General features: G+C 43.4%; 2 protein-coding genes across 2 annotated transcripts; one reads left to right on the forward strand and one right to left on the reverse strand.

Annotated features, from left to right (window-relative positions):
- The first annotated feature begins 2,852 nt into the window (after positions 1 to 2,852).
- Positions 2,853 to 5,839, forward strand: pnp5a (purine nucleoside phosphorylase 5a). The gene is made up of 6 exons (XM_031850844.1): positions 2,853 to 3,084; positions 3,812 to 3,981; positions 4,077 to 4,180; positions 4,338 to 4,513; positions 4,725 to 4,915; positions 5,134 to 5,839. The coding sequence occupies exons 1-6, from the start codon at positions 3,062 to 3,064 to the stop codon at positions 5,352 to 5,354; spliced, it is 885 nt and encodes a 294-aa protein (XP_031706704.1). The 5' UTR covers positions 2,853 to 3,061; the 3' UTR covers positions 5,355 to 5,839.
- Positions 5,840 to 5,936: 97 nt separating this feature from the next.
- On the reverse strand, positions 5,937 to 25,813 carry capn1 (calpain 1). The gene is made up of 22 exons (XM_031850843.1): positions 25,654 to 25,813; positions 23,732 to 24,455; positions 21,527 to 21,596; positions 19,704 to 19,822; positions 15,116 to 15,249; positions 14,120 to 14,288; positions 12,580 to 12,663; positions 12,261 to 12,346; positions 11,655 to 11,729; positions 11,084 to 11,244; positions 10,616 to 10,776; positions 10,375 to 10,386; positions 10,031 to 10,242; positions 9,739 to 9,778; positions 9,578 to 9,643; positions 9,413 to 9,470; positions 9,205 to 9,269; positions 8,769 to 8,837; positions 8,557 to 8,635; positions 8,307 to 8,423; positions 8,051 to 8,109; positions 5,937 to 7,936 (listed from the first exon to the last, which is right to left on the reverse strand). Exons 2-22 carry the CDS (start codon positions 23,984 to 23,986, stop codon positions 7,910 to 7,912), a joined length of 2,118 nt encoding a protein of 705 aa, XP_031706703.1. The 5' UTR covers positions 23,987 to 24,455; positions 25,654 to 25,813; the 3' UTR covers positions 5,937 to 7,909.
- Positions 25,814 to 26,579: the final 766 nt, after the last annotated feature.

Raw genomic sequence — 26,579 nt, forward strand, 5'->3', positions numbered from 1 at the left:
GTCAACGAGTCAACGACTGCCACAGCGTTATCAGACACAAGTGAACAAGCGATACGAAGAAAACTCGACCCAAACAGAGGGTGGTTGACCTCGAAGGAAGTCATAATGCACACCAACGCTGACGGCTGTCATCCCACAGTGTCAACGCGAAACAACAATTCAAGGTCTGGCGACGTCAGGCTGTATGTTGTGATGAAGGATCTCCATGTTTTGGCTGGTGTCAGACTTTGACACGCTTCTGTTGGGACCCCATTGGGTCTGGATTCACCTGCGTAGTCCTGATGTAAACCAAGGCAAGGTTCAATAATGGGCTTGTGAATTGCGTAATGACCTTTGGTAGATATGTTTTACTATTGTTCCTTTTAGAATATGTCATTTTTTATGAGAGGAATTATATGATTCTTGTGTTAGTAAAACATTTTTTTTTAAAAGGGGGTGGCGTGTTATGTGATCTTTGTCAGTGACCAATTGGATTTGCATCAACATTGACACTTGTTTTGTTCTTATGTAAGTCTCCCGGTCTCTGTGTCCCTGCAAGCTCTGCTGTCCTGTCGGGGTGGAACGGTACACAAAATCCACCGTTCGGTGTGTACCTTGGTTTTGGGGTCACAGTTTGGTACAGCTGGGAAAACAAAAACATTATTGTAATGCTTATTACATTTATTTGATGGATTAAATAAAGTTGTCAAAACCGGTTCAAACTAGAAAGGTGCACTCAGAGTTCAGATCTTCTCCAGGCGATTGAATGAATACAAACCACAATTGGACAACCCCCCTGTCTGGACACCAATGGCCTGTAAGGCGTCATAAAACACCCTTAATTCAAACTCAAAAATATTAACCAAGCTGAGTTGCAGCGACGTACTCAGCAGTGTGTGTAGTGGTTGTTCTCTCAGCATTTAGCGGTTAGCCAAACACACCGTTAGCTGGGTTATCATTAGCCACATCTGCCGGTTGGGGACAGCAGTCAGCAGGAAGTCAATGGCAATATAAAACAGGCAATAAAAGTTGTTTTGAGAAAGTGTGAGTCATCACAACCTCATGAGGTCCTTGAGCATGCAAGGATGTTTGCTGCAGCAGAAGGCCAGATCAGCAGAGGACAGACACCGAGATGCATAGTCGTTCACAGACGCACGCACACACACCACCGATCGCATGATTCTCCTGGCGGAGATAGTCATTTTAATATTTTTCATATATCCTATGGAAGAAACACAACATGATCATCATATAAAATAATTAAAATCAGTTCCACTATGATCAGCTAACATTAAAGTGCTGCTTACATGTAAATGCAAAAATCATAAAAGGGCCATTCTGGGTACTTTTATAATATTGATATTTTGACTTAAGTAAAGGATCTGAACACGTCTTCCATCACTGCCAGAATGTACGAGTGTGTGTGTGTGTGTTTTCTGCCATGTCACAATTCCGTCGCTTCCTTAATGTGTGTCCATCTGAATGTCTCGCTCCGTTTCACATTTATCTATGGCACATCGATCACAGGACATTCAGTCCAGATGACAATCCTCGTGATTGTGAGTGTGTACGACTGGAAAAATGCCCCGTGAGAACAATGTGGAGCATCAATGAGCCAATAAAAATGTTTATTTTTTTACGACTTCTGTAATTTTCCTCATTTACAACACACACGCGGTCTGTACAAGGTGTGCCGACGAACAATCGAGTCTTACAGGCAACAATAGTAAAACCACACATCGTGATGCAATCTAATGACAAAATGTCTTAAACACAAAAAGGTCCACAACTATTGGTGTATGGTGTTAATGAAGTTTCTCTACAGGATGGATCCATCACATCCTTGTTGGTGTGTTTCAAAGCTATTCCCTTAATTTTGCTTTTAATGAAGCATTTGCAGCTCGGCATTCAGATAATTTGGCCCCTTTGGAGCAGTGTTAGCTCACGTTACTCTGAAAAGTCACAAATCAAAGTGACGAAAGCCAGACGTCAACAAGGTACAACACATTTCTAAAGCTCTGTTCCATGAGGTTTTTTACATTGCATGTAAATTCTACCGCTCAGTTGAAAGTGTCGCAATCCTTCAAGACACAAAAATTCTGAACACATTCCAGCTCAGAAAATGTCCACACACACAAATAGAACACACACTAAAAAGTATGACTAACTGCTTCATTGCATTTTGCCGTTGGAAATCCTCAAATGATCCCTTTTGGGAATCTGAACAGCAGCCGAGTTCAGCAATTGCTTATCAGTTCATACATGTAATAAAAGCTCACGCTTCCTGAGAACTTCATACAGCTTTTTTTGTGTTTTTCAGAGCACGTGAAAGCAGCAGTTGAATAATTATTCAACATCAAAAGTCATATTTGCGACCGCTTTCTTATAATGTTTCTAGAAAAGGACTGAAAGCATGCAGGTCTGAAAGCATGCAGCATATACCGCATATACCCTATATAATGTAATATAATGTAATGAAGAGAGCAGGAGCAACAATGTGATGTTTATGAATAAAAACCTGAGTCATGCTGAGAATGCAGTGTTGATCAATAAGTGGCAGACCGATTATTGCTGAATGTGGTGTTGCAACCATTTGCTGTTGATAATAATGATAATAGTGGAGAACAGGATGTGTAGAGAGGATGTAAAACGCTGCTGCTAGGAAAGGAGAGTGGAAGGGGGGGGGGGGGCTGTCGAGCGGGACAGACATATGCCCTTGTCTATTTTGAAGGTGTGTCGTCCCAGCCAATGAGGCGGCAGCATCCACGTACGCCATATTGAGCAGCAGAGGGCGGGCGGGGAGAGAGGGGGGGGGGTCTCTGTGCCTATAATAAACCCAGCGACTGAGCCTTTTCTCCACAGACAAGAGAGAGCTGAAGACTTTAACACGTCTCCAAACAGAAAGAAGCTAAATAGAAGAACTTCTTTTTTTGTGTATAATATCTTTTATTCTAAAACAGCTGGACTTAGTTTCAACGTTTTTTTGCTTCTTTGGAACTTGATTTCTTTTTTTTTTTTGCAAAAAAAAGTGCACATTTACTTATTTAATTTCTTCCCATCGACACTTGTTGAATCGTTCGCGATGTTTCCAGAGGCAAACAAAGGGTGAGTACTCTTCTGAACAGTACTTTCAGCTGTCCTCTTCCCATGCTGCCGAGCACATGACCCCTTCATGGGCAGGCCGAGGCCGTGGGTAAAAAATATACCGGCGAATGTTTGGCATGCCAAAAAGCGCACATGCTCTGTGGGCAGCAAAGGTTTAAAAGAAAAGCCATTCATGTATTGCTGTGGGAGTACTACATGGTGTCTTTTACACTTAATATGGACTTTATAGCTGATTTACTGATTAGTAATATCAATATCATATATTACAGCCTGTCCTGTGGCAGTAGATTGTTAATAAAGCACTTCAGGACCTGCTTTGTCACAGTATGTCTATTTATAGCACAGTCTTGTGTATCCATTGTTCCATGCTTGAGTGGGAGTGGAAGCAGTCATATGAGAGGAATTACACAAATTGTCAAATTGAAGGAATTAGTGTGTTAAAAGAGAAAAAAAAAGTGTGCGTTCATGTCACCATTGAAGTGCATGAGAGGAGTTGACTGCAGGAATGTGTGTGTGTGTGTCTTCAAGTCATATATTTATTAGTAGCAGTTCTCCGATCAGGCCGGCTGCCCAGAAAAAGCCTCTTATCCTGTGATGTGACTATATTGACCACATCACATGCTACCTAATGAATCGGGAGGCAAAGAGACGTTAATGAGGTCTCTAATAACAGCTGACATTTTTTTGCAGTCAACCTGACCCCAGAATCTCTTTTCATGTCATCCAGCTACAGCTACGAGGACTGCAAGGCCACCGCCGATTGGCTGATGGCCCAGACAGACGTCCGACCCACAGTGGGCATCGTGTGCGGCTCGGGGCTCGGAGGGCTGGCTGACATGTTGAAGGACCAGGTTGCCTTCAACTACAAGGACATCCCCAACTTCTCACAGAGCACCGGTGAGTTTAGCCACAAAAAACCTCTCAGTTGCTGACTGGTTTCCCATTTACTGTTCGTATTCACTGACCGGTTTGCGTTTTGTTTTTCCCTGCAGTGCACGGACACGCAGGTCGGCTGGTATTCGGCACCTTAAAGGGGAGGCCATGTGTTTGCATGCAGGGGCGCTTCCATTTGTATGAGGGCTACCCAATCCAGAAGGTGTGTGTTAGTGTGTGTGCTGCAATGAGTTTTACAGTGCATTTGAACCCTTGAAAATTGCCATGAAACGTGTGGCCTTTAAAGAATGCTGTCATCCTTTAAACCAAAGTGCCCTTTGAATGTTTATATAACGTCTAGATACGGCGTGTGTTTCCAGATCACACTGCCTATACGCATCTTCAAGCTGCTCGGTGTGGAGACGGTGATGCTGACCAACGCAGCCGGAGGCCTCAATCAGGACTTCAAAGTGGGAGACATCATGATCATCAAAGACCACCTCAACATGCCGGGCTTCGCTGGCAACAATCCGTTGTCTGGACCCAACGACGAGAGGTAGGATGGGTTTTTCCGCATACGTTGTAGTTTTGGTGATTGTTTAAAGAAAACATGGTTTTCGATCCCACCAGGCGGGTTTTGGTGTTCAGAAGGTCGGCGGGTCGGCATAACTAGGCCCGTTAAACCCGACATTCAGCAACATCACCCTCGGGTCTCCTCCTCTCGCTGAACCTAACCACCTGTCCCTCTCTGTCTCCCTCTCTGGCAGGTTCGGAGTGCGTTTCCCCTGCATGTCCGACGCCTACGACAGAGAGCTGCAGCAGATGGCCATGGACGTGGGACAGGAGCTCGGCTACAGAGACTTCCTGAAGGAGGGCGTCTACTGCGTGCTGGGCGGACCCTCGTTCGAGACGATTGCCGAGTGCCGCATGCTGCACAAACTGGGCGCCGATGCCGTTGGTATGTACCCTTTAAAGCAGCCTTTTTTTCTGCCCATATTTAATTCTTGTGTCAGAAGAAATCAAAACTATAAAGCTTAATGCTCATTTCTAAACCAAAGCTATTATTTCTAAGTTGTAAAAACAAGCATCTTGTATTCATCCCTTTCAAATCCAACCTGGTATATTTTATATTCATCCCCGATGTCTTATTTTTGAATGTCCTCTTTTCCTCGACAGGCATGAGCACAGTCCACGAGGTGATCATCGCGCGCCACTGCGGCATGCGCGTCTTCGCCCTGTCGTTGATCACCAACCAGGCGGTGATGGACTACGACAGCGAGGAGAAGGCCAACCACGAGGAGGTCCTTCAGACGGGCAAGCAGCGAGCTCAGCAGCTGGAGCGGCTGGTTTCCACCATGGTGACCAAGATCGAGCACAACAACAACAACTACGTCTAAGAGACAGACGCTAGATGTTAGCCTTTTTGGTGTGACTGAGGGAGACGGAACGTGGTTTATATTGAATGCTACTGTGCCAAAGAAAACCGCCATTAATTTATTATTTAAGTGAGCAGTCGGGCTGTTTTGAGTCTGAGGTCAAAAGATGATAGTATAGTAGTCCTCCGAAGAATCTCACTTAGATTTATACAGAAAATACACCTTTGTTTTCGTGTCACTGCTTTTTCCTGACGTCTTACATTCCTCTAGCGAAGAAAACCCTTTTTTTTTTGTATCATTCTAAACGAGACGTGTTTGTTCTAACTTAAAACGCGAGATCAACTTGTGTAAATGTCGGTGATTTAACTTAACACTGAGCAAAAAAAATCTGCTGTAAAGTTCTTGATATGATGTTGTTGAAATGTGTACATTAGTGGACTTAATATATTTGACAGTGCTTGTTTTTTTCATATGAATGTTACTAAAAGGTACTATTTATTACTACATCAACTTTGTTTGTGTTGTTCTTTGGGGTGTGGAAGGGAGCCATTTTAAAATCATCACAAGCATAAAAATAAATATATAAACATAAATTGAGACTCGTGAAATATCCCTGTGTTTATTTGCAAAGTATTGGAGTTTTACAGAGATGCTACACAGTAGAGATCCGAGGGGACCCTGAATGTGACCATTGTAAACATTTGGTAATGTTACGAAAGCATTATGCTGCACAAACTGAAGACATGAATGCTGGCATTGTCAGACTAATACATCAATGTGAGGGTTCGGGCTGTCGCTTCTTTTGATTCAATGTTTCCAATTAATTTTCTCCATTTACAAAAACACAAAAATAATTGGCAGAACAAACTATTTTGGCATTCGAAAACACTTTGATAAGTAAAATGATAACAGTTCACATGTGGATCCTCCCCTTTTCCCCCCTCCAAAGGCGACACGTTATTTTGCAACACAACTCTTCGAATAAAAAATAAAAACACTTGCTCCCGTGGTTGAACAGAAATCAGGCAGGCAGACAATATATCACATTTCACACTGCATGCTCACAACATATCCATCCATCTTGCATAATAGTTTTCCTTCACCTAAAGTATTGGCGACATTAAACAAGGCTGATGTATCCCTTTTATTTAAACCCAATATGACATCCATTTCAAACCATATTATAAAATTATTCTTTTGTCATATTTTGCAAAAAAACAGTCATGCATAATGATAAGCTAAAGAGGATTAAAAGAAACGTAACTCAACACATTCTCTACGATACAGCGCGACACCGTCGTCTGCGCACCGCACGGCCCAGTGAAGCTTCGTGAGTGGACTCTTGATGCCGACGTGAAAGCAAAGTTTGGCATGAGATGTAAACAGAAAGTGCCCGGCAAGGCAAATAAAAGGCAGAGTAGAGATACATATTCCGCGTATTCTTTATGCGCTGAATGTGTGGCGTTCAAGAGCAAGCTCCACATCGACCACATCTGGCACCCAAGGCCGTGAAAGCCGACAGCAGGCTTCAAACCTTTACTGAGAAGAGCATTGATTGTCCTCAAGTACATTAACTCTTGGTGGACGCGCCCACAGGATTGTTTTCGCTTATCAATGAATTGATTTCATCAAAAAATCTGTCAAAATGTATTATTTTTCCCCTCTGAGGATGAATGTAGCTATCCTTAGTGCTCACTATGTGTAAATCATTAAGTAGAGTATTGGTGATTGCTCATTTTCAAAACATAACCACCAGTTAAAAGGAACAGTGTGCAGCATTTAATGGGATCTATTAGCAGAAATGGAATATGACATTATTAAGTATGTTTTTTTTTTAGTGTGCAATCGCCTGAAAATAGCAATCGTTGTGTTTTCGTCACCCTAGAATGAGCCGTTTATATTACTATTACGGAGCCGTCCGCCACATTGCTACGGTAGCCCAGAACGGACAAACCGAACACTGGCTCTAAATCCTGCTAAAGGAAAAGAACGAATGCGTAATTAAAACACATTTTTCACCTCAATTTATCAATGCGTTTCATGTGTTTATTAATATATTGTTTATTAGGCAATTCATTAATGTATTTGGATTCTTAACCCATTCATTTACTTTCTTATTAAACTAGGTTTGGTCCCCTACAATGACAGCTAAGATAACTTTAATAAAATTATATTATTTTTGTTTTTTGCTGACTACAAAAATTGGGGATTTTTTTTGTCTCCACCGACTGAAATTTAAAAAATAAGTTTATTTCTGCCCCGAGGGTATCGCTGCCTCAAACAAATATTTGTATAGCTAAAAAATTTTTTTTTTTAAATAAAACACTAAAAGACCGCCAGGCTACGAGAAGTGAGCGTCCCTCTGTTGGAAAAAAAGAAATTAAACACAAAGCATTGGCACATGTTTTAAAATGTAGGCACCATATAGACGAGATTTACAGTCTTGTAGCGTCAGAGGACCTCGGCGGCGAGAGGAAGGAACTGGCGGAGAAAGAAGGCACTTCCGAAACAACACATACTGGGCCTGGAGCTGCAGTGGGACGCTGTGCGACATTTACAGAGGGGTCCGCTCATCCCTAGGCAAACATGGTCAGGGTGATCCACTGTAGAACACAGAGAGCGCGGGAATTAGAGGGGGGGGGGGGAGCGAAGTGGGAACAAATCGCATGCACAGAATGTAGTGGTGTGGTAGCATCTCTGCTCGTGTGTGGCCATACCTGATGGAAGTTGAGAGACATGAAACCGTCTTTATCCGTGTCCATGGTGTGGAAGGTTTCTGCAGAAACAAGAATTTCAACTTATGTTCTGTACTGTGTGTCATTCATTTGCAATTAGAAATGGTAATGTTTGATCCGACTTTTTTCCTGGTAAAGTAGGGTGACAACAAGTCTTCTTTTCTTTTTAACAAAACACCTGACGAGTGGGTGAACTGTTCCTTTGAAGACATTGAGGTTGCGCAGTAACGGGACTCACTGAACATGGTCTCCAGCCGGACCAGACAGGTGACAAAGTTGTCGAAGTCGACAGCCATGTCGGCCTCCGTGTAGCGCAGGATGATCAGCTGGAACAGTTGGTTGGTCAGCTTGAAACCTGAGGGGAGAGACGACAAAAGGGACAATCAGACCACAAGTTTTACAAAACAGAACTCAAACATGTGAAAATGCTTCTGACTCTTGTGTTTGTCTTTCCCGTCTCTTGTAATTGAAATGAGAAGGAACATTACCCGCAGATTCAAGAGCCATCCTCATCTCATAGGAGCTCATGGTGCCCGATTTGTCCAAGTCAAACTGCCTGAATATGGTCTGTCATGGCGACAGGAAGGCAGTACAAGCAAACAAGATGTTCTCATGTCAAAATAAACAACAGAATGACGCAAGTTCCACGAAGCAGAATCAATATTATTTTAGCTTGATTTCCAAATGTGACCCGTCTCACCAGGTAGCGTTTAACCTTTTCCCAGAGGACGTGGAACTCCGTCAGGCCCAACTTTCCGCTGCCGTCCGTCTGAGCCGAGAGCTTAAGGAGCAACAGTGACTTTCATCTGATCAACAACAACAAGCAGACAATTTCAAAGGGGAACTGATTTTACAAGTCTGTTTACAGGTCATTGGGGAGTACGTGTGAAGAATCATCTCTGCTTGAGGCCCCGAGGCTACGTCAGCTGCTACATCACAATGATTTAAAAGTGTAACGCTAAATCAGTGCTCTTTTATTATGATTCTTGTAAAAATTATAATTGTTATTATATTTAATACATAATGTGTCATTATTGTTATTATTTTTTTAGAATTATTATCATCTTTAACATTACATATTTTTGCTCTTTTAATGTTTAAGTTTTTATTATTTATTTATTCAATTTTAAGGATACGTCCATGAGGCTTATCATACTGCGACAAGCTTCTTTTGTGAAGCCGTCCGTCTTCAGGTCTTTATCTGTTAGTGTGACAAGGTACGACAACAAGAGAGAAGAACAGCAAATGTAACACTCCATATTAAAAGCATTTTAAATACTTGTTAAACAAATTCCATCATTTAGGAGCAAGCATGTAATTCCAGAGCGATTAACTGTTACACACGTTTGCTGATGATCCTGTTCAGTATGGTCTGCAGCTCTGTGAGGCTGATCTCCATGTCCTGTTGGCACAAACAGAGACGGTCAAATCATGTTAATACGACTGTGTGTGTGTGTGTGTGTGTGTGTGTGTGTGTGTGCCATGAACCATTTCTCCAGCAGTGCTTACCGGCCCTGCCAGCTGTCTGAAGAGATTTTTGAAGGCGGCGTCGATCTGGCTCTCGTCCAGCTCGGTCTGAAACACAAACGGAAAGATTTTTTCAGCACACGTTTGCTTTTATCTCCACACATCATTAGCAGTCAGGTCTTGAAGCTGTTTCATTCCCTCACCTCTACTGGAAGCTCTGCTGTAACGTCGTCATCGAGCTCCCTGACGTGGAAAGAACAAAGATTTAAAGTTATTTATATTGTTCACTTTTATCATAAAGTATTTCTTTATGCATTTATGCAGTTTCTTTCTCTTTCTAATTTGTCTTTAACTGCTCATTCATCCAATTCATCCAAGAAAAGACATTACTACACTGTGCTTTTTGGTTTCGCAAGAATGGTTATGAAAATAGAATAATTGCTTATTTCCACTCAGTTTCTCCCCCAAACATCACATTCCGTTACAGCCACTCACTCTGAGTCGGCGGGCTTCTCGGAGAAAACTCTGAGGACAAAGTCGGCCTCTTTGTGCGCCTCGTAGGTGGAGGGGACGATGATGTATTCCCCGGCCGGCAGCCGCAACCGCGAGCTGACCTCCCTCAGGTTGATGAAGAGCTCCGAGCGAGCGCTGGAGCCGTGGGTGAGGAAGAAGTCTCTCTTCAGGTGGACGCCTGACCTGCCCGCAAACTGAGAGGGGAGAGAGAGAGAGTTCAGTAAATCCTTTAAAGGGTTTGGTACTTTGGACATTTATTAACCTTAAATCGCCTCCTGGTTGTTCTTGAATCACAAAGAAAAGAGGAAGAAAAGTAAAACTCATACCTCATCTGGAACCTGTAAAAGACGGAGAGAGAGAGAGAAAGAGAGAGAGATGAGATTATTGCCATGATATGTGTGATCAGAAACAACAAAAGACAGGAAATAAACTAGAAAGTGAAGATTGTTCGGCTCTACAAAATAGAAGAAGAATCTGGGAATCCTGAAACTAGTTTTCCACTGCAGGACGTAGCTAAACAAAGGTGCTGATGTTGTTTCCACTTTTCTCTGTTGGCCTGCAGCTCACCTCATAGAGGGCAAACCCGATGGTCTCCATGTCTTTGCCCTCGTGCCGCTTCTTCCGGCGGTCCTTCTGCATGAGGCCAACCAGGAAGCTGCATTCTGATTGGCCGGGAGTGTCCGGGTGCTGCAGCACAATCTTGAACTGAGGGTTCAGCCAAAAGGTTGCTGGGAAGAAGAATTGCAAACTGTCATTTGATATTCAGTAATCCATTGTTGAGATGGTGTTTTTCTTATCAGTAGTCCCTCCTTCTATACCTCCTTGTTTGTTTCTTTATTAAATATTTTTATCCCCCAAAAATTCCCAAAAGCAGAAGGCGTATTCATTGTCTGGAAAGGAAAACGACACCCTTGTGTGATCCTTAAACTGGTTTGGTCTGAATTAATCTCCAAAATGAAATGAAAAGAAGATCCTCTATCGTGTATCATGCCTCCGTTTCTTCCGCCCATCCATCTGCTCCCTCACAGTTCATACCTGGGAAGTTCCTGCAGCCTCCGGCAGTGCTGCCCCTCCTCCACTCTCCCTGATAGATCGAGGAGCTCCACATCTTCAGCTGGCTGTTCTCCAAGGCGTCGGCCGTGAGGTTGCAGAGCTCCAGGCGAGTGAACTCGCGCAGGAAGTCTTTGTACGACATCCTGAAAGAGACGGAAATCGATGCACTTAGTTTGGACAAAGTTAGATTTTTCCATCGCGAAAGTGCAAGAGTTTGAACCCTGTTTGAAAAACGATGCCGACGGTTCAAACATACGCCGTCTGCCGCTGAGATCATCCGTATATCAAACAGACGTTACAAAGGGAAGGAGAAGTCGGAGAAACATTCTAGTGTTAGAAGTGCGTTGTCTTTGGGGTGTCCGATCATATTTACAGCTTGGTTGGCTCATTGGTGTGATAGTGTGAGTTTGAGGGGGTTAGAAATAATTTCATGACATGTAAATGGAAGCAAATAGGCACAAAAGTTGGCAAATGTAACCGTTAAAAAGCTGATTTTTTCCGGCGAGATTTCACACAAGTAATGACGAGAGTCCACAGGCACAAGGAGACTCACCAGAATTCACCGTCGTCGCTGCGGTTTTGTAGCCGACCTCTGACGGAGCGATCCACACTGTCCCACTCTCTGGAGCTGAGGATTCCACAAAGAACAAACATCAACTACGCAGCATGTTTTCTGTAAATTCACATTCGATTCAGCAAAAAAAAAAAAAAAAAAAAAAACGTCTTTATATTGCTTAAAACTCACAGCAGTCTCTAGAATAACTGAAGTTAAGTTAGTTTTGTATCTTTACATTTTGTTCTCGCTGACATTCAACAGACGTGTCACGTCCATGAAACTATAAAAAGTACAAATCCCAATGTTGAGGATCCCCCCCCCCCCCCCCGTTGGTTGGTCTTTCTGGGTTTAGAAGGGGTCGGTGGATATACGGCTTTGGCAATAAATTCATAAATATGTGTAAAAACTGTTTTTCAACCTATGAAGAGTATGAAGACATGAGATAAAAAAGGACTATTTGATGCGGAAAACTAAATAATCGGAAACACATTATCCGTTTGTCTCATTCACTGATAATAAATTGGGATATGCGTGTCCCCCCCATCATGGGTTGCCATTTAACGTCAAAACTTCAATGTAGTTAAGTGTGAAGTGAAGCCGTACTTGTCGCTCCAGGCTCCGGTCCACTCCACTTCCCCCCACGGGTTCCTGATGCGGACCAGCTTGGTCATATTCCCTCTGTACGCCACCTGACGGCAACAATCACGTTATGTTCTGACGTCTGCATCAATCTTGTGACAATGAAATTAGAGATGCAGCTTCTATAACTCTTTCAGTAAAAATGCAATATTGCAACTGCAACTAAAAGTGAACTTTAATACCGTGCCACAGCAGCTCGTCTTAATCTTTTAGTTCTGTATGTAACTTTGTGATTTTATTCACTGTGTTGCTGCAAAAAAGTAACCACGCTGCCACCGCTCACCTCGTCCACGCCGGTCAAAGAGTAGGCGTGGCCCTTCACCAGCTTCTTGAACGTGACCGCCTCCCTGTCTGTCGAGCTGGTGATCTGAGGACGAGAGTAAAACGGAGGTTAGTGACGTCCGCCGCTCCGGTCAGGAGGGTGGTGACGGAGACGGGGAGCAAGTTGTCTGCATAGTGCTGCTCCACATGTGACAGGGTTGGAGACATCTGCAGTCACCGGCATAACGCGGCTCATTCATTAACATCAGCAAACATTATATGGCGAGAAATCCATTACGGTGATGCCCGTCACTGGCTGATTTAAAGGGACACGCAATAACTCAAACAAACTAATCAATTAAATCTTTGTTCTGCGAGGTAAAATTTATGTTTTTGTCAATGGAGTCTGGTAGCTTTGAGTGGTGGTTTCTTACATTCACATCATTTTCTTTAATCAACATTGTAACAAATGCAAACTAAAGGGTACATATTTCTGTTAGGGATGCTCTGTCTTCTTATTTAAACCTTGTCACAGTAAGAATGAATGTTTCGTCAGAAGCTCTTAGACTCTGTCGTCTTTAATCTTTGGTATTTGTCTTCTTCCATGTTTCCGTACAAAATGAGCTGAACAGGCAGTTCTTCCTCCCCAAACTCAGCAGCATTGATTACATAAAATGACCTTCAACGAGGCAGACACAAAGGGTTCAATCCCCTCAGTCTGTAAACACACAGTGTCCCGGAGGATTATGTTGAATTTCTGCCAGCTACCAACGCTTTAACCGCAAGCGTCCCAATCTTTACTGCCCTCTTCTGGTCACAGATCAAACTACCCACATTTTCCTCCCATTACCACAGCCTTTTCAAACTGCCCTATTTAAATTACCCTCAATTCACCCCCGCTCTGAGAGACTGAGAAGAGCTCTACAAGGGAAAAAATAAACAACAATTCTCTTTTCTTACAAACATTAAATATACTTTAAGAGACAGGCGCTAAAACGGAGCGTTTCGTACAGAAGGTGAATACAGGTATATAGAAACAAACAGTATGAGAAGAATTAGGCGTTTTTTTAATGCTAAAGCATTTAAGGGCATTCTAGCAGAAACCTAAAATACAAATATGTATCTGAAAATGAGCATGATATGTCCTCTTTAATGAATGATAGATCAGTTATTAAAGTTGCATTCGGATTAATATTTGATGTGTGAGGTTTTAAAAAGTGAGTGGAATGTAGTTAATTAATATAAGGCGCACTAGGACTAAAAAAGGTCGACTTCAGCTTCAGACTCTCTTCAACCTAAAGTTCCCACTACTTCAGCACTACTGATTAACCTGTAAATCCCACACAAGTTAAAGGAATAGTTTAACATTTTGGGTAAATGGTTATTTGCTTTTTTCCCCCAAAAGTAAGATGAGAAGATGGATAGCACTCTCATGTCTGTACGGTAGATATAACGCTAGCACAAGTAGCTTAGCTTAGCACAAAGACTGGTACCAGGGGGAAACAGCTAGCCTGGCACCTCTAAAGCTAAAGTAAAGGATGCATGGATGTGTCAGTACTGACGTCTATGGAGCAGCCCAGCAGGGATCCTCTGTCGATGGCCCTGCTGATGATGCTGTAGAGGTCGGGGGGGGCTTTCTTCAGCTCGAACATCTCCGTCACGCCGCCTGTAAAATCCTCGAAGCCCTCGCACGTGCTGCCTCCTGACAGGGCCTCATAACAGCCGTTCAGCCTGGGACACAACAAGAGATTAATGAAGGTTTGAATCCTTCAAAAGAGTATAAACATAAGTATTATGGAGTCAAATGTATGCACACTACCATAAATGAAGAAGTACCTACACTTAAGCAAATGTAACTGCATAAATCTTCCCTGTTCCAGCTGGGAAGCTTTCTTAACCTGTCACACACTTCCAGAAACAATGCTCCGCTTCACTTTTACAGCTAACCAGATTTACAACTTGAGACCACAGCTGTCAGCTGAAAACAGCTGCGGTGTCAAGTTGCTAAATAGCGCCGTCAGGGTTTCAAGTGTTTATCTGTCTTGTTCCTCACAGACTCTCCTACGTCCAGAAACTCTCCGGTCAAAGGCGTCTTTGTACGAAATCCTCGCAAACAACTTAAGAGTCTTCAATAAGCCTCAACGTGTGATCCTCTGACTGAGACTGGAACCTGAGCGGACCCATGTTGAGGTCATGTTTATATCATGGTGGATTTAACATACATATGAGCCGCTAACTGGAATAAACTTGCAAGAACGTTCACTTTAGCCTCACAGCGCTCAACTGCTTTTGTTGGACGATATATTGACCCGGGTCAATATTGCGATAAACGATATTATTGTCATCTTAACACCTTTTTATGCCCCCGATATAATGATAACATAATAATGCAAGTACACCTTTTTAAAGGGTACACGTGTAAACACAACGGGCAATATGGAGGTCACGTCCCGGTATGGTACAACAAGTCGACAACGTAAAGACGTCCGTGGTCATCAATACGTCATCAACACTCGACTCAGAGCACATTACGTGTTCATTATGTCGGCCGGTCTTACTTGGCGTAGGCCTTCTCCAGCAGCGCGCTCCAGAACTCGGTCCCCTCTGCCGAGTGGACGAACAGCAGCTTCCCGTCCTTCACCGGCAGCCGGTCATCGATCACCACCTCCACCCACTCGCCAAACTGCCAGAACTGCATGACAGACAGAAAATAACAAAACACTGATACCACCTAAAGATACACAGCAATGTATAAAGTATAGTAGAAGGACAAAGACGAGTTAGATTATCACCTTTTATCAGGTGGCATTGAGGAGATATCTGAGCAATGCTGCAAGTCCAGCTTGCTTTTGTGTATCAACCCTGAATTAAATACAGAGACTAAAATAGCCAAAATTTAACTCCAGCACCCGAACAGACCATTTAAACATCTCCAAACCAGTCCTGCAAGCAAATCATTGCTTAGCAAGGCAAAGTAGCTGCACCGTGTTGCCCTGCTGTTCCTAACGGAAATCAATTCTTAGCACCGGAGAGCTTTCAGAGAACTTATATCCAGAAAAACAAACGAGAGAAGTCAAGACAAGTTTTGGTTTCGGGGGAAACTCCCTCTGCCGGTTTTGGAAAACATCTTTTAAATTTCTCCGACAAGACGATGAATCAGGGGACAAAACGAGGCTTTCAGTGCCGCAGGTGAACTGAGGTCACTGACAGCAAGGTGAGGTTCTCTGAGAGGTTTTCAGAGGAGAAGAAAAGCTTTCTGAATTCTTTTCCCACATTAGGCCTTAGCATGTGGCTGTGTGCCTGCTGGCCAGCAGGGAGCACAAGAGACCCAACATATGGTATATACTGTAAATAAATATCTATTGCTCTGTTACATCATTGATAAAAGCATCTGGAGCTTCTTTTATCAGAAGTAACATTTGACGGTTTTTGAACAATCATGTAAACCTGCATACAAAGTCTATGTTGTAATAATCTACTCTGTGCTGTTCAGACTTATCTTGTGCCTGATGTTCTGGCATCGAGGTGCGAGTTACATTCTGGAAATGTCACAAGGCTTCAAATAGACGTCTCCTTGAGACAACACCTACATTTCACAATACATCTTTTGCACTTCGCCGCTGCTTAAGGTGTGTTTTTCGCCGTTGGCTGTTTATGTAGACATGTTGAGAGAGTTTGTGCAACGAACAGCGAACAGGTCGACTCATACAGAAGACCTCGAGGCAGTCATGCAATAAACCTCATGCAAAAGAAGACAGTGTTGTTAGGGAAATATGTCTCTGTCAAAGTGATTACGTTTGAAGAAAAGAAAAAGAGGGGGAAGGAAGTTGCAGGGTTGTCATGAAAAAATAAGCAAATCAAAAGCCGCAGCTGGAGCGTGCATGCATGCGTGTACGTGTGAATTTACAGATTGCACTTCATGTCAGCATGCGTGTGCGTACAGACGGGAAGATGGACGGAGGAATTCTGCATGCTCTGCAGAGCTGAATCCACCTCTGGGAGGAGCTGTGTCATCAAACGGCAGACTGAAGACCACACACCCCCACACACACACACACGCTTGTTTGTGGCACACGCAACTTCGTCATTTTACTCTATCACACAGACACCGCTGAGTGTTTATCTCACAGCAATGTGGCAGCAACACTCGGCCTCACTGAGGGAAACGAACACCTCTGGCATGACTTAAAGGGGACTCATCATGCTCATTTTCATGTCCATACTTGTACGTATCTTTGGGATCTACTTGAACATGTTTACACGATTCAATGTTCAAAAAACACATTATTTTTTCCCACACTGTCTGTCTGAATATACTTGTATTCACCCTTTGTTTTAGCGCCTGTCTCTTTAAGTCCCGCCCCCCCCCCCCAACAACGCCCAGTCTGCTCGGATTGGCTTGCAAGAAAAATATGGTGCACCTCTTCAAAGGGTAGTTGTCAAACCGTGGGCTGTATATTCCAATGAGGCTGGACGTGTGGAGGCTTATTGAATCACATGTTTTCTGATCAAAGCAGCTCACAAACAAAACCACAACTGGGTTGTCTTTGATGTCCCCTTTCAAGCGTGAGAAATCCTCAACACAATTCAACAAACAGTTCAGTCTTTCTGTGTGAAACGCCTGCTATAATAAGAATATGATGAAAGATTCTGCCCCAGTTAAGGTTCATTCGTTTCCAACTGAGACGGCCGAGATTGCCCATTTTATAATTTATTCTCCCTCCCTTTGTTTGCCTGCCTCGCTCGCACAGACCCCCTCCTTCTCTGTCCTACTTCAATTAAGAGTCTCGCTGCGCTGCACTCATAATTACATTTTTGGGATGACTCATCCAGGTCTGGGTAATTTTTCCAGAGGCTTAGAGGACCAGAACTGATACAAAAGTTGGAAATCCCTGGAAGACTCGAACGCACACAAAAAGGGGATTGGAAACAGGCCCGGGCAAGAAAAGAAAAATGAGAAACTGCAAGTAATGGAAAAGCGCAGGCATGAAAACATTTATTGGCTGCAATACAAATGACGAAAGAACAACAGAGAACATGCAGGCATGATAGAAAAACAGGGCGATGAACGTAGAGCAGCCTTATGTATATCCAAGAGCCACTTCATGTATGTACGTTCAACACATGCATGCATTTACAAGACCTTCAGAGCAAATGAAAGTATTATCTCCACTCGCTCTAGCAGAGAGGAGAACAAGTACGCCTATAGCCGTAAAGAATGAAGACAGAGTCTCTGGAAATAATCAGTGAAGAAAACGGGTCAAATATAATAGTCATTGAGTCAGCAGCCCCCACTGTGTGTGTGTGTGTGTGTGTGTGTGTGTGTGTGTGATGGGATTCATTGATCCTCCGACACCAGATGAGTCAGCGCGGCAGCCTCCGGAGCTCTCAAGAAAACTGGGAAATCACCAAGACAGATGCTCCAGTTCTTGTCTTCAGGGTCAATGAATGGACTTCCCTACTATGCTATAGACTAACTTGTATCTGTGTGTGTGTGTGTGTCATGTTTTACATTGTAGGCCCGTTTCTACACATGTTCACACGCGTCTTTGATGTGCGGGAGCTTCCCCTCTGTTCCCCGGGTGGCTTCCTTGTTCCCTCTCTCCCTTGTTAACACTTGGCAGGCGAACAGTCGGGTCGGCAAAAACCTCCGCACTGCATCAAAGAGGGAAGCCGAGCCGGCTCGACGAGCTCTGTGACACAGCAGGTTGGGATGGCGTAAAAGCAACATTTGCACTAAAGAATATCATAAAAATAATAATATTAAATATTATTTTTTTACATTTCACACTATAGCAAAGAGCTGGCCATCACTACAGGCAATAGTTATTTCTACATGATAGATAATCAATAATTTAGCATTCAAATACATTACGGATCGGCTATAATATATTGCAAATTTAGTTGCGTGCACATCCACAAACCCTCAGTGGGACTACTTCCCTCTTGCAGACCTGCTCACCGACTGCAGCATACACGGGCTACTGGTGGGCCTGTGCTTTGTTATGCGTGAGTGTGTGTGTGTGTGTGTGTGTGTGTCTGGAGTATTTTGTGTATGAAGCAAAGTTCAGCTGATAAGGCCCGGCTCGCACCGCAGAGACGAAATAAATACAACACGTATTTTAAATTTAAGACACAAGGCAGCAGGACTGGTCCCTCAGGCAGGAGAGGCGATACTCGGCTACATTAGACACATCAGGGATCGGTTGTCAACAGTAGTTGTGTCCTCATAGACGTGACTGAAATTAAATCTCGCCTTCTATGTGCTGATAAAGACATGGAAAAACTCAGTTTTGACGGTGACTCAAACCCTCCCGAAGGTTAAGTTTATAGACCGACTGACTTGACTGGGTGTGGATCTGAGAGGTCAGTTATCTCGGGTGACTCAGTGAGGTTTAACAAAGCAGGAGATTATTGTTTTGACTGCTTATTCTTGCTGGGAAATCCTGGGGAGAGGCAGAATAAGGAAAAGAAACTCTTCACTCACTCACTGGTTCAACATATTAAAAACCACTGAGCAGGGAACTTCATATTAGGACTACAACCAAGTCGTTCACAGCAGCAGCGTTTCTGCTTCAAAGAAAAATCTCAGCCGAACGTGACAACGGTTCGCTCGTAGCGGATCAGTGCGATGTGGAACACGGCTACGTGGTGCAAAGATGCAACAAAATAAGCTTTTGAACCAAACGAAAACAAACTATCTTTTTCGATTTCACGCACACAGTTTGCACAGACGGTGGTGCACATAACAGGAAATGACACAACAGCAGAAACGCACCACAGGAAGTGAGCTGGCACATACGTTCTGGAACCCAAATCCAAAAGTCTCGACTTCCCCAAAATAGCAGTCAGTCCTCAGTTCAGGGTTTGATAAGAATATAGTATTATTATGAATAGGGTTATTCTACTTTGCATGACATCTATCTCTGCTATACTAAAAGCAGCAGACCCTGCGATATGTTAGCAATACGTTGCAGAAACTGCCAAAATGAGACAATGGGCCCCCGGGCACAGACATGCAAAAGGCCCCTGGTGGCCTAGTGCCCAAGCAGACATGAGGTTATGACAGAAGTCTATGAGAGAGCTGTCAGCTGTGTTCTCTCCTTAAACACGTATGTGTGTAAATGCAGGACGTGAAGCTGTTACCTGGAAGTGAAAGATGCCAGCATAGCCCAGCTGGAAGCCCTGTCCGTGAGGAACCACTCGGTGGAGGAGGTTTTCGTTTAAGGTCAGCGAGGCGATGGCTGCCAGCAGCCAGCAGTCCCCTGAGGACACACACACACACACACACATAGTTTTAGTACCCGGGATCAGCCCTGAATGCCAACATCTACCATACTATATTTGAATGACAAATGACAGCAGGATATTTATGTGAAACAGGTGTTTAGAAGAGAATCCTAACTACATACTAACTCATTCATGCTGCTGAGAGAAAGTTTGAATGCACTTTGAGGCTCAGGGAGAAAGAAACTCATAAAAACGTCCCCATTAACAGCTCAGTAAAGACAAGAGACCTGAGCTATGTTTGAACAAGCTTTTGTCTGCCGGGAAAATGGGAGGGGCCCTTGTTCCACTGGACTTCAGAGAGGGTGTGAAACTACCACGGCTCCACATTAAGTCACCGATGTCGTTAGTGGGAATCACACCGTGGGTTTCGAGTCACAGCTTCTGTTATGATGCACTGTGTCGCAAAAGTTTCTCGGTTAGAGTTCAGGAACACTCTGACTGACATCTTGGTTTTACTCATGCAGGCAAGGTTGTGACTCTTCTTGATACTTTCTGTTGCATTACAATGAGTGCTTCCTCTCTTGATGCTGGGAAACGACACACAGTAATAATCATAAAAAGAAAGCACAGGGCGTTTCACTTTTATGTCAACATATATATATAATATATAAGCAGCCCCTGATAGCAGCCGGTGTGTCGTCTAACAGATAAAGACGTCTCCTTCGTGGTGCATTCGGGCTGTAAAACAAAGCGAAGCATCGTGTCTTCTAGTTCAACATTTTATTTGGGGTTGTTGTTTTGCAATCCAGCTGCTCCTGAGGGAGTGAGGGGGGCGGACCGGGTAAAGAATTGCATTCGGCGGCAGCGGGAGTTGCTTCCTGCGCTGCCAGAGCCACTCAGAACAGAGGCAGGGTGGCCTTGTTTACAGATGTGAGGCAGAGACATGAATTATAGATGGAGCTCTGTGTCGAGCAGGAAACATCTCTGGCAATTTAAACCGACTGTTAGCGGTCCGTCTCCATCGGTCACTCGTGACCTCGTTCGGTTTGCTCTGTTTGGTAGCTGATTTAGTGTTTTCAGCCTCTGTTGCTTCACTTTTCTAAACATCTGTCAAGTCCCCAAACTGCATGGTAGGGCAATTAGAAATGGCCAGAGTGCTCCTTTAATTTCACCTCACGCTCTTGAGGAAGACAACTTGTCAAAAGGTTGTATCAGAAGGAATTTGGAGTGGCATTTGGTGCCTATAATAAACATATTATGAGGGAGTAAAAATTACAATACAAATATGAAAAACACTATAAAAAAGTATGTAGAATATAAAACGAGAGAGCTGTACATTTGTGTGCAGGATGTGTAAAAACATCAAAGAGGGGATTTGTAAATGTTTACAGTATGAAGTATTAACACAATGTGTGCAATGTGCAGAGACATTAGCCCAAAAGCTGTGAAGACGTTAATGTAACATCATAGTATCACAACTTGTGTCAGTCGGATAATAGTTCATCGTTTCATTAAGGGAATATCATATTTTATTGTGGGGGATTATGTTGCCTGTGGTTCTGGAGGGAGATGAAAGCTTCACTTATTCATGTCCTACATCCAGACTTGGGATTAGAACCTGGCAAGCCTCCAGTCAATCACCTGTTTATTTTGGCTTCTTTCTACCAGATTTCTCTCCTCTCCTGTCCTCTACTAGCTGAATCATGCCGCAGTAGTGAAACAGATGGGAACTCTCTTACCCAGAGCTCCCTGACAGATGTCTGTGCGAGTAGCTCCATCTACGATGAACTCGGGGCGCTTGCAAAACTCCTGTAAAGTGGAGAAAACACATTATTTACAGTATGTTACATTTTCTGTCTTTCTCGTGCCGAGTGGGTCGACTATAGGGCCTAATCCATAGAAAGTACACAATGCAGGCTTTATTCAGGTTTCAACAAGTCAAAGTGCTTTTGAAAAACCTCCAGTGCCATTAGAAGTAGAATATGATTTAAGGAATATTGTCAGAGACCCGATGGGGTTTCATAGAAAGACCTGAAGCAGGGACGAAGAGATTATGGTTTTAGAAGCGGTCACCGCAGTTGTAGCGACAGTTTCTAGCAAGGCGAGCATGATATTCATATCCCCAAAAAGCTGGTCACTTTTGGTTTTGCTTCCGTTTGACGCTGGCGCAGAAATCTGGCCACCCGACATCAAAACGTCTGAGATGTCATCGTTGTTGGTCAAGAAAAAGCTCCTAAAACCACAACGGCTCACGTATTTTCCTGCTTTGTAAACCGTCTTCGTCTCAGCATGCTGAGCGTGAGAAACCCCACACAACACACGAAGCTATAAAAAGAAATATTCCATTTATTCTTGTGCCCCACAAAGACACACACAGACACGCACACAGACACACCATCAGGCACATGGTTGAATTCACATACACACTCTCTCCTTCGGGTTCACACAGAGCACAGATTTTCTGGGGGGGGGGGGGGGATGAGAACACCACCGACCCTCTTATCCTTATGCAAAGGATAAATATTACAGATCCCCTCGGCGCATGCATTATACAATGTCAGACTTTTTTTGGGGAGAAAACGAGACCCCGGGAAGCATTAGAGCACACGGCGGCTCCCACACACTCAAAACTGAAGAGAGGAGCTAACACGATCACGACCCGGAGAGCTTTTTTTAAGATCCCGACTTCGTCTCGCTGCTCTTTTTCTGCAGCGGCCTGTCACGGTATGAGCAAATCAAACAGTAATGAGAGAGAGTGTGCCGTCTTCAGGGCTGCCTTGATAACACCCAATGAAGACAGCACCCACTTTGTTCTCTGGTGTCACACTCGGCTTCAGGGAGCACCCTGATGTATTTATGATGTAAAGAGCAGTGATGAGAGACCGAGACAGGCTAGCGGGGAAGGATTTTAGGTCTGGGGAGAAACATGAATGGATTAAAAAAAGAAGTAGGATGAGAAAGAAACCTCTCTGAGACACTTGCAAACTCCCGACTGGTGTTGCGGCAACATTAAGATGATATCAACCAATCACTCCTGAGAGAAAGTTTAGTTGCCAAGCAACAGATGAAATTAAAGTCTGTGAGGAAATGTTGCGTCGGTTAAAAAAATATTACAGCAGGTAATAAAATAAAGAATGGATATTCAGTCATTATGTGCTCACTCCTGGAGGCATCAGTCAACGTCTGATGGACATCAAATCTCTCTCCAAAACTCGTCCAGTTAAAGGACATCTGTATGTTTTTGCACGTGTAAAAGCAAACTAAAAAGGAAACAAAGATATGTAAATGTTGGGAAATAAATCCCATACATTTCATAGCTTCTTGCATTAAAAAGGTTGTCGTTTCCAACAGCACTTGAACACACCAACAGGCGAGGCTTCTAATGAAGCCGAGGTGGATGTGTGACCAGACAAAGAAAATGTAACTTTGACATAAAATAACTAAATTGTTTTGATGGAAGTGTTTTATATTTATATATTTGAACATGCAGCTAGCTGGAAAATGCATGTTATTTAATCTCAAAATAGGAATTGTTCTTTGCAAAAAGGTCTTAAATGTTAAGTATGTTTCAAGTGTACATGTGATTAGTAATTAATAGGTTAAACAAACAATAAAAATGGTCCCTTGGCCAGAGTATATGTTTGTTTTGTATCTGTAGTTTGAGTATTTACCAGATTATCTCTGATATTTCCATGCATGTCATGCTTTGACAGAACTATACACACTACTGCAGGGTGTATTAAGTATGATCTTTTGGAGATTTAAAGGCACAGCCCTGTAAAGTTGATGTCAATAATCTGTGAGAACATCACTATGTCTGATGGTCCTGCAAACTTTGATGCGGATTTCGGGATGAACATTTACAATGATTGTAACAATGATTGTTTTGTAGATTCAAAAGTCTGAGTCAACAACACCCCCCCCCCCACCCCTCCCTTTCTCACCGTGGGCCTCATCCAGCGGACTCCGGAGGTCTTGGAGGACTTCGGGCCGAGCTCGTTGAATCCCAGAGACGATGCAGAGCAAGAGAACAAGTTATCCTCAAACATCTTCCGACCCTGGAGGCACTGGGCCTTCAGATTCTCGTAGTCCTGACCCAGAAACTTCACCGCCTTGTGAACCTGTCCCAGGCCTTCGTCGCGATCCCACTGGCTCCTCAGCTTGGCGGCCATGCCCGTCGCATAAATGTGCTCCTCCATCCTGAGCTCGGCGAGTACACCGCAGGGTCAGCTGTCACTCTCTGTTTGTATGTGCGGAACTACAATAAGATGTTACGGTGCGTCAGTAATTAATGAGGCAACTGTGACCTGCTCTAGCTACAGTTTGGATTGAAAGTGCTGCAGCAGAGCTGATGTAAATCTGCTATGAAATGTGGTAATGGCTTCAAGGCTGAATCATATATCAGAATAAAACATCAGTGGCCATTAGGAAGCTGTAAAACATTGACTGGCCCGCTGCTTGATTGCGGTACTTGTGGTCGTGCTGTAGCTGGATGCTTCAAAATGCAATAACAATCACAAGTGAAGGGGGGCTCGTAATGCAGAAGCTTCACGGTCTCTGGAGAGAGAGACGTCCTCCTCAGATGTTGTCCCAGTGAGCACCAGTCACAGTTTGTTGCTATCCGGGTTTTTTTTTTAAGTCCTTCCTTCTCCCACCAGCAGGTAAACCCTAAAAGAAAAAAAGTTGAAATGAGATCCTGAGAGTATTCAGAGATGAAATCCCACATAGCTCTATACATACCTGTGCATGCAACACAGACAAAAGCAGCAGCTATACACGCTCTGTGCATACATTCAGGGTTTAGACAGGCAAATGTGCCCTGCCCATTTCTTTTCAGTCAACCATACACACACACACACACACACACACACACACATGCATAGCAGAGGGATTAATCACAAAGGGCTCATCCGGGCTACTTCTACCGTGTGGCTGCAGTGAATGTGTTCACAGTGTCAGTCAGACATGTTTGATGTTTAATCAAACATCAAACAGTTGATGTTTAATCCAACGAGGTGTATTAACGAAGTGGTGTGTGTGTGTGTGTGGGGGGGGGGATTTATTGTGCAAAGTGCTAACAGAGGGTGTGGTTTTTGTGTGAATCTTGATGCACAATGAAGGCAGCGCGAGGCCCAGAACAAGCAAATGCTCTCTCCGACTCTTCAATGGAGCAGAGACAGGGACGAGAAAGTGTAAACTGCCGTTAGTGCCACCGAAGCTCTTGACAGAACTGGAGCTTCTGACACGGTTCATCTCAGTTCGCTCCATCTTGCTTTGCTTCTTTCCCGTCTCTTCACTTTTCTTCCAACAGAGAAACAGATGGTTGATTATTACAGTGAATATCAAGTGTATTTTAAGGCTGTCCTCGTGCATGGCTCACACAAATAAGCATGCAGTCCTTGGTGGCGGGTGTGGTCCCTGAGAGGAGATCCAGTGTCCAGCTGTCAGGACTGCAACTTTCTTCAAGTTGACCAACGCGAACAGCTGGGCGCAAACCCCGTTTCGTTTCACCCTCCCTCTCATCGGACACGGTATCCGTGTACAGTACGCGCAGAGAAAAACGCACGCGATCATTTTTAGATTGATTTTACGCGCAAGTAATCGGGCAGATTTCATGGTGTGTTTTTGATGGTGTCGCCAAAGTTGTAAAAGCGAAAGCGAGGAGTTTGCTCTACGTGATTGGTTACAGTTTTCACAACACGACTTACAAACTTACAAAATCTTCTCGTGAAAAAAAGACAGGAGAAAAAAAAAGTTCGGGCTCGGACGTCAAAAGGCATTTTTAGATATATGCATCTGGCTGCAGCGCGACGCAAACTGCAGACGCACAGTGAAATCAGTGCTATTGAAGGGATTGTATATTTACCTTGCCGGATGTTTTCCTATAGAAGGCAGTTTATTTAGACATTCAATATCCAGTTTAGCTTTCCTTCCATGTTTGTTGAAGGTCCAACCCCTCCCCTGCTCTCTCTACCAGCGCGTATTATTTAGAACCAAACGCCCTGCTGCCTGTTCTCTGAACAGGATTTAATGTGCACCCTTCACACTGCGTCTGCGCAATATCCGCTAGTCATAAAAGCCCACTACACTGGAAGGGAGGGCTTTATACACTCTGTGCTTTCGTGCACTGTAGTTTTTTTGGCACAGATCACACAGTGCTAGATAGAGAAGTTCAATCTCTTTGGGGTGGATTTATATGAACTGTAGGGACCTTTTATGACTTATTGTGAATTATTATTGGAGTTAATGCCTCCGAATGTAGCCTTGCCCTTTTTAGTGCTGGGATGTCATGTCCTTATGAATTTAAGTATAATTTTGAAGTTTACTTACATGTTAAACCCCTTTTAACTTAATTTCAAGTGATATATTTGTTGCTTTTGCTCCACAACATGTATCCGACTGCTGCAACCAGTAGGCCTTTTTTCATCACCTAATTAATTATTATAGACTATATTCTCAAACTTCCCAACAGTAGGTGACATAGTTAGGTCAATCTCGACCAGATGCAAAATCATATATATTAAAGCACTAGTAATAACAATCCCCTCCACCCATAATAATATATACTAACTCAATACTTCATAATGGGTACTTACTTTGGAAACTTTAAGTGTATTTTTTCTGATACTTTTCAATTGAGTAGGCCTGCATTTTAAATTGTGGTATTGCTACTTTTATTTAAGTAATACATCTAAATACTTGTTTTCGTTTTTTTATAATAAATCTTTTATTTAAACTATTTAAACAAGATTCAAGCTGTCAACAAGGACATCTAGAGGCTACATTTAGTAA

The sequence above is a fragment of the Anarrhichthys ocellatus genome, unplaced genomic scaffold, assembly GCF_004355925.1.
Source record: "Anarrhichthys ocellatus isolate YVR2014 unplaced genomic scaffold, GSC_Weel_1.0 scaffold11, whole genome shotgun sequence".
Taxonomy (NCBI): Eukaryota; Metazoa; Chordata; class Actinopteri; order Perciformes; family Anarhichadidae; genus Anarrhichthys; species Anarrhichthys ocellatus.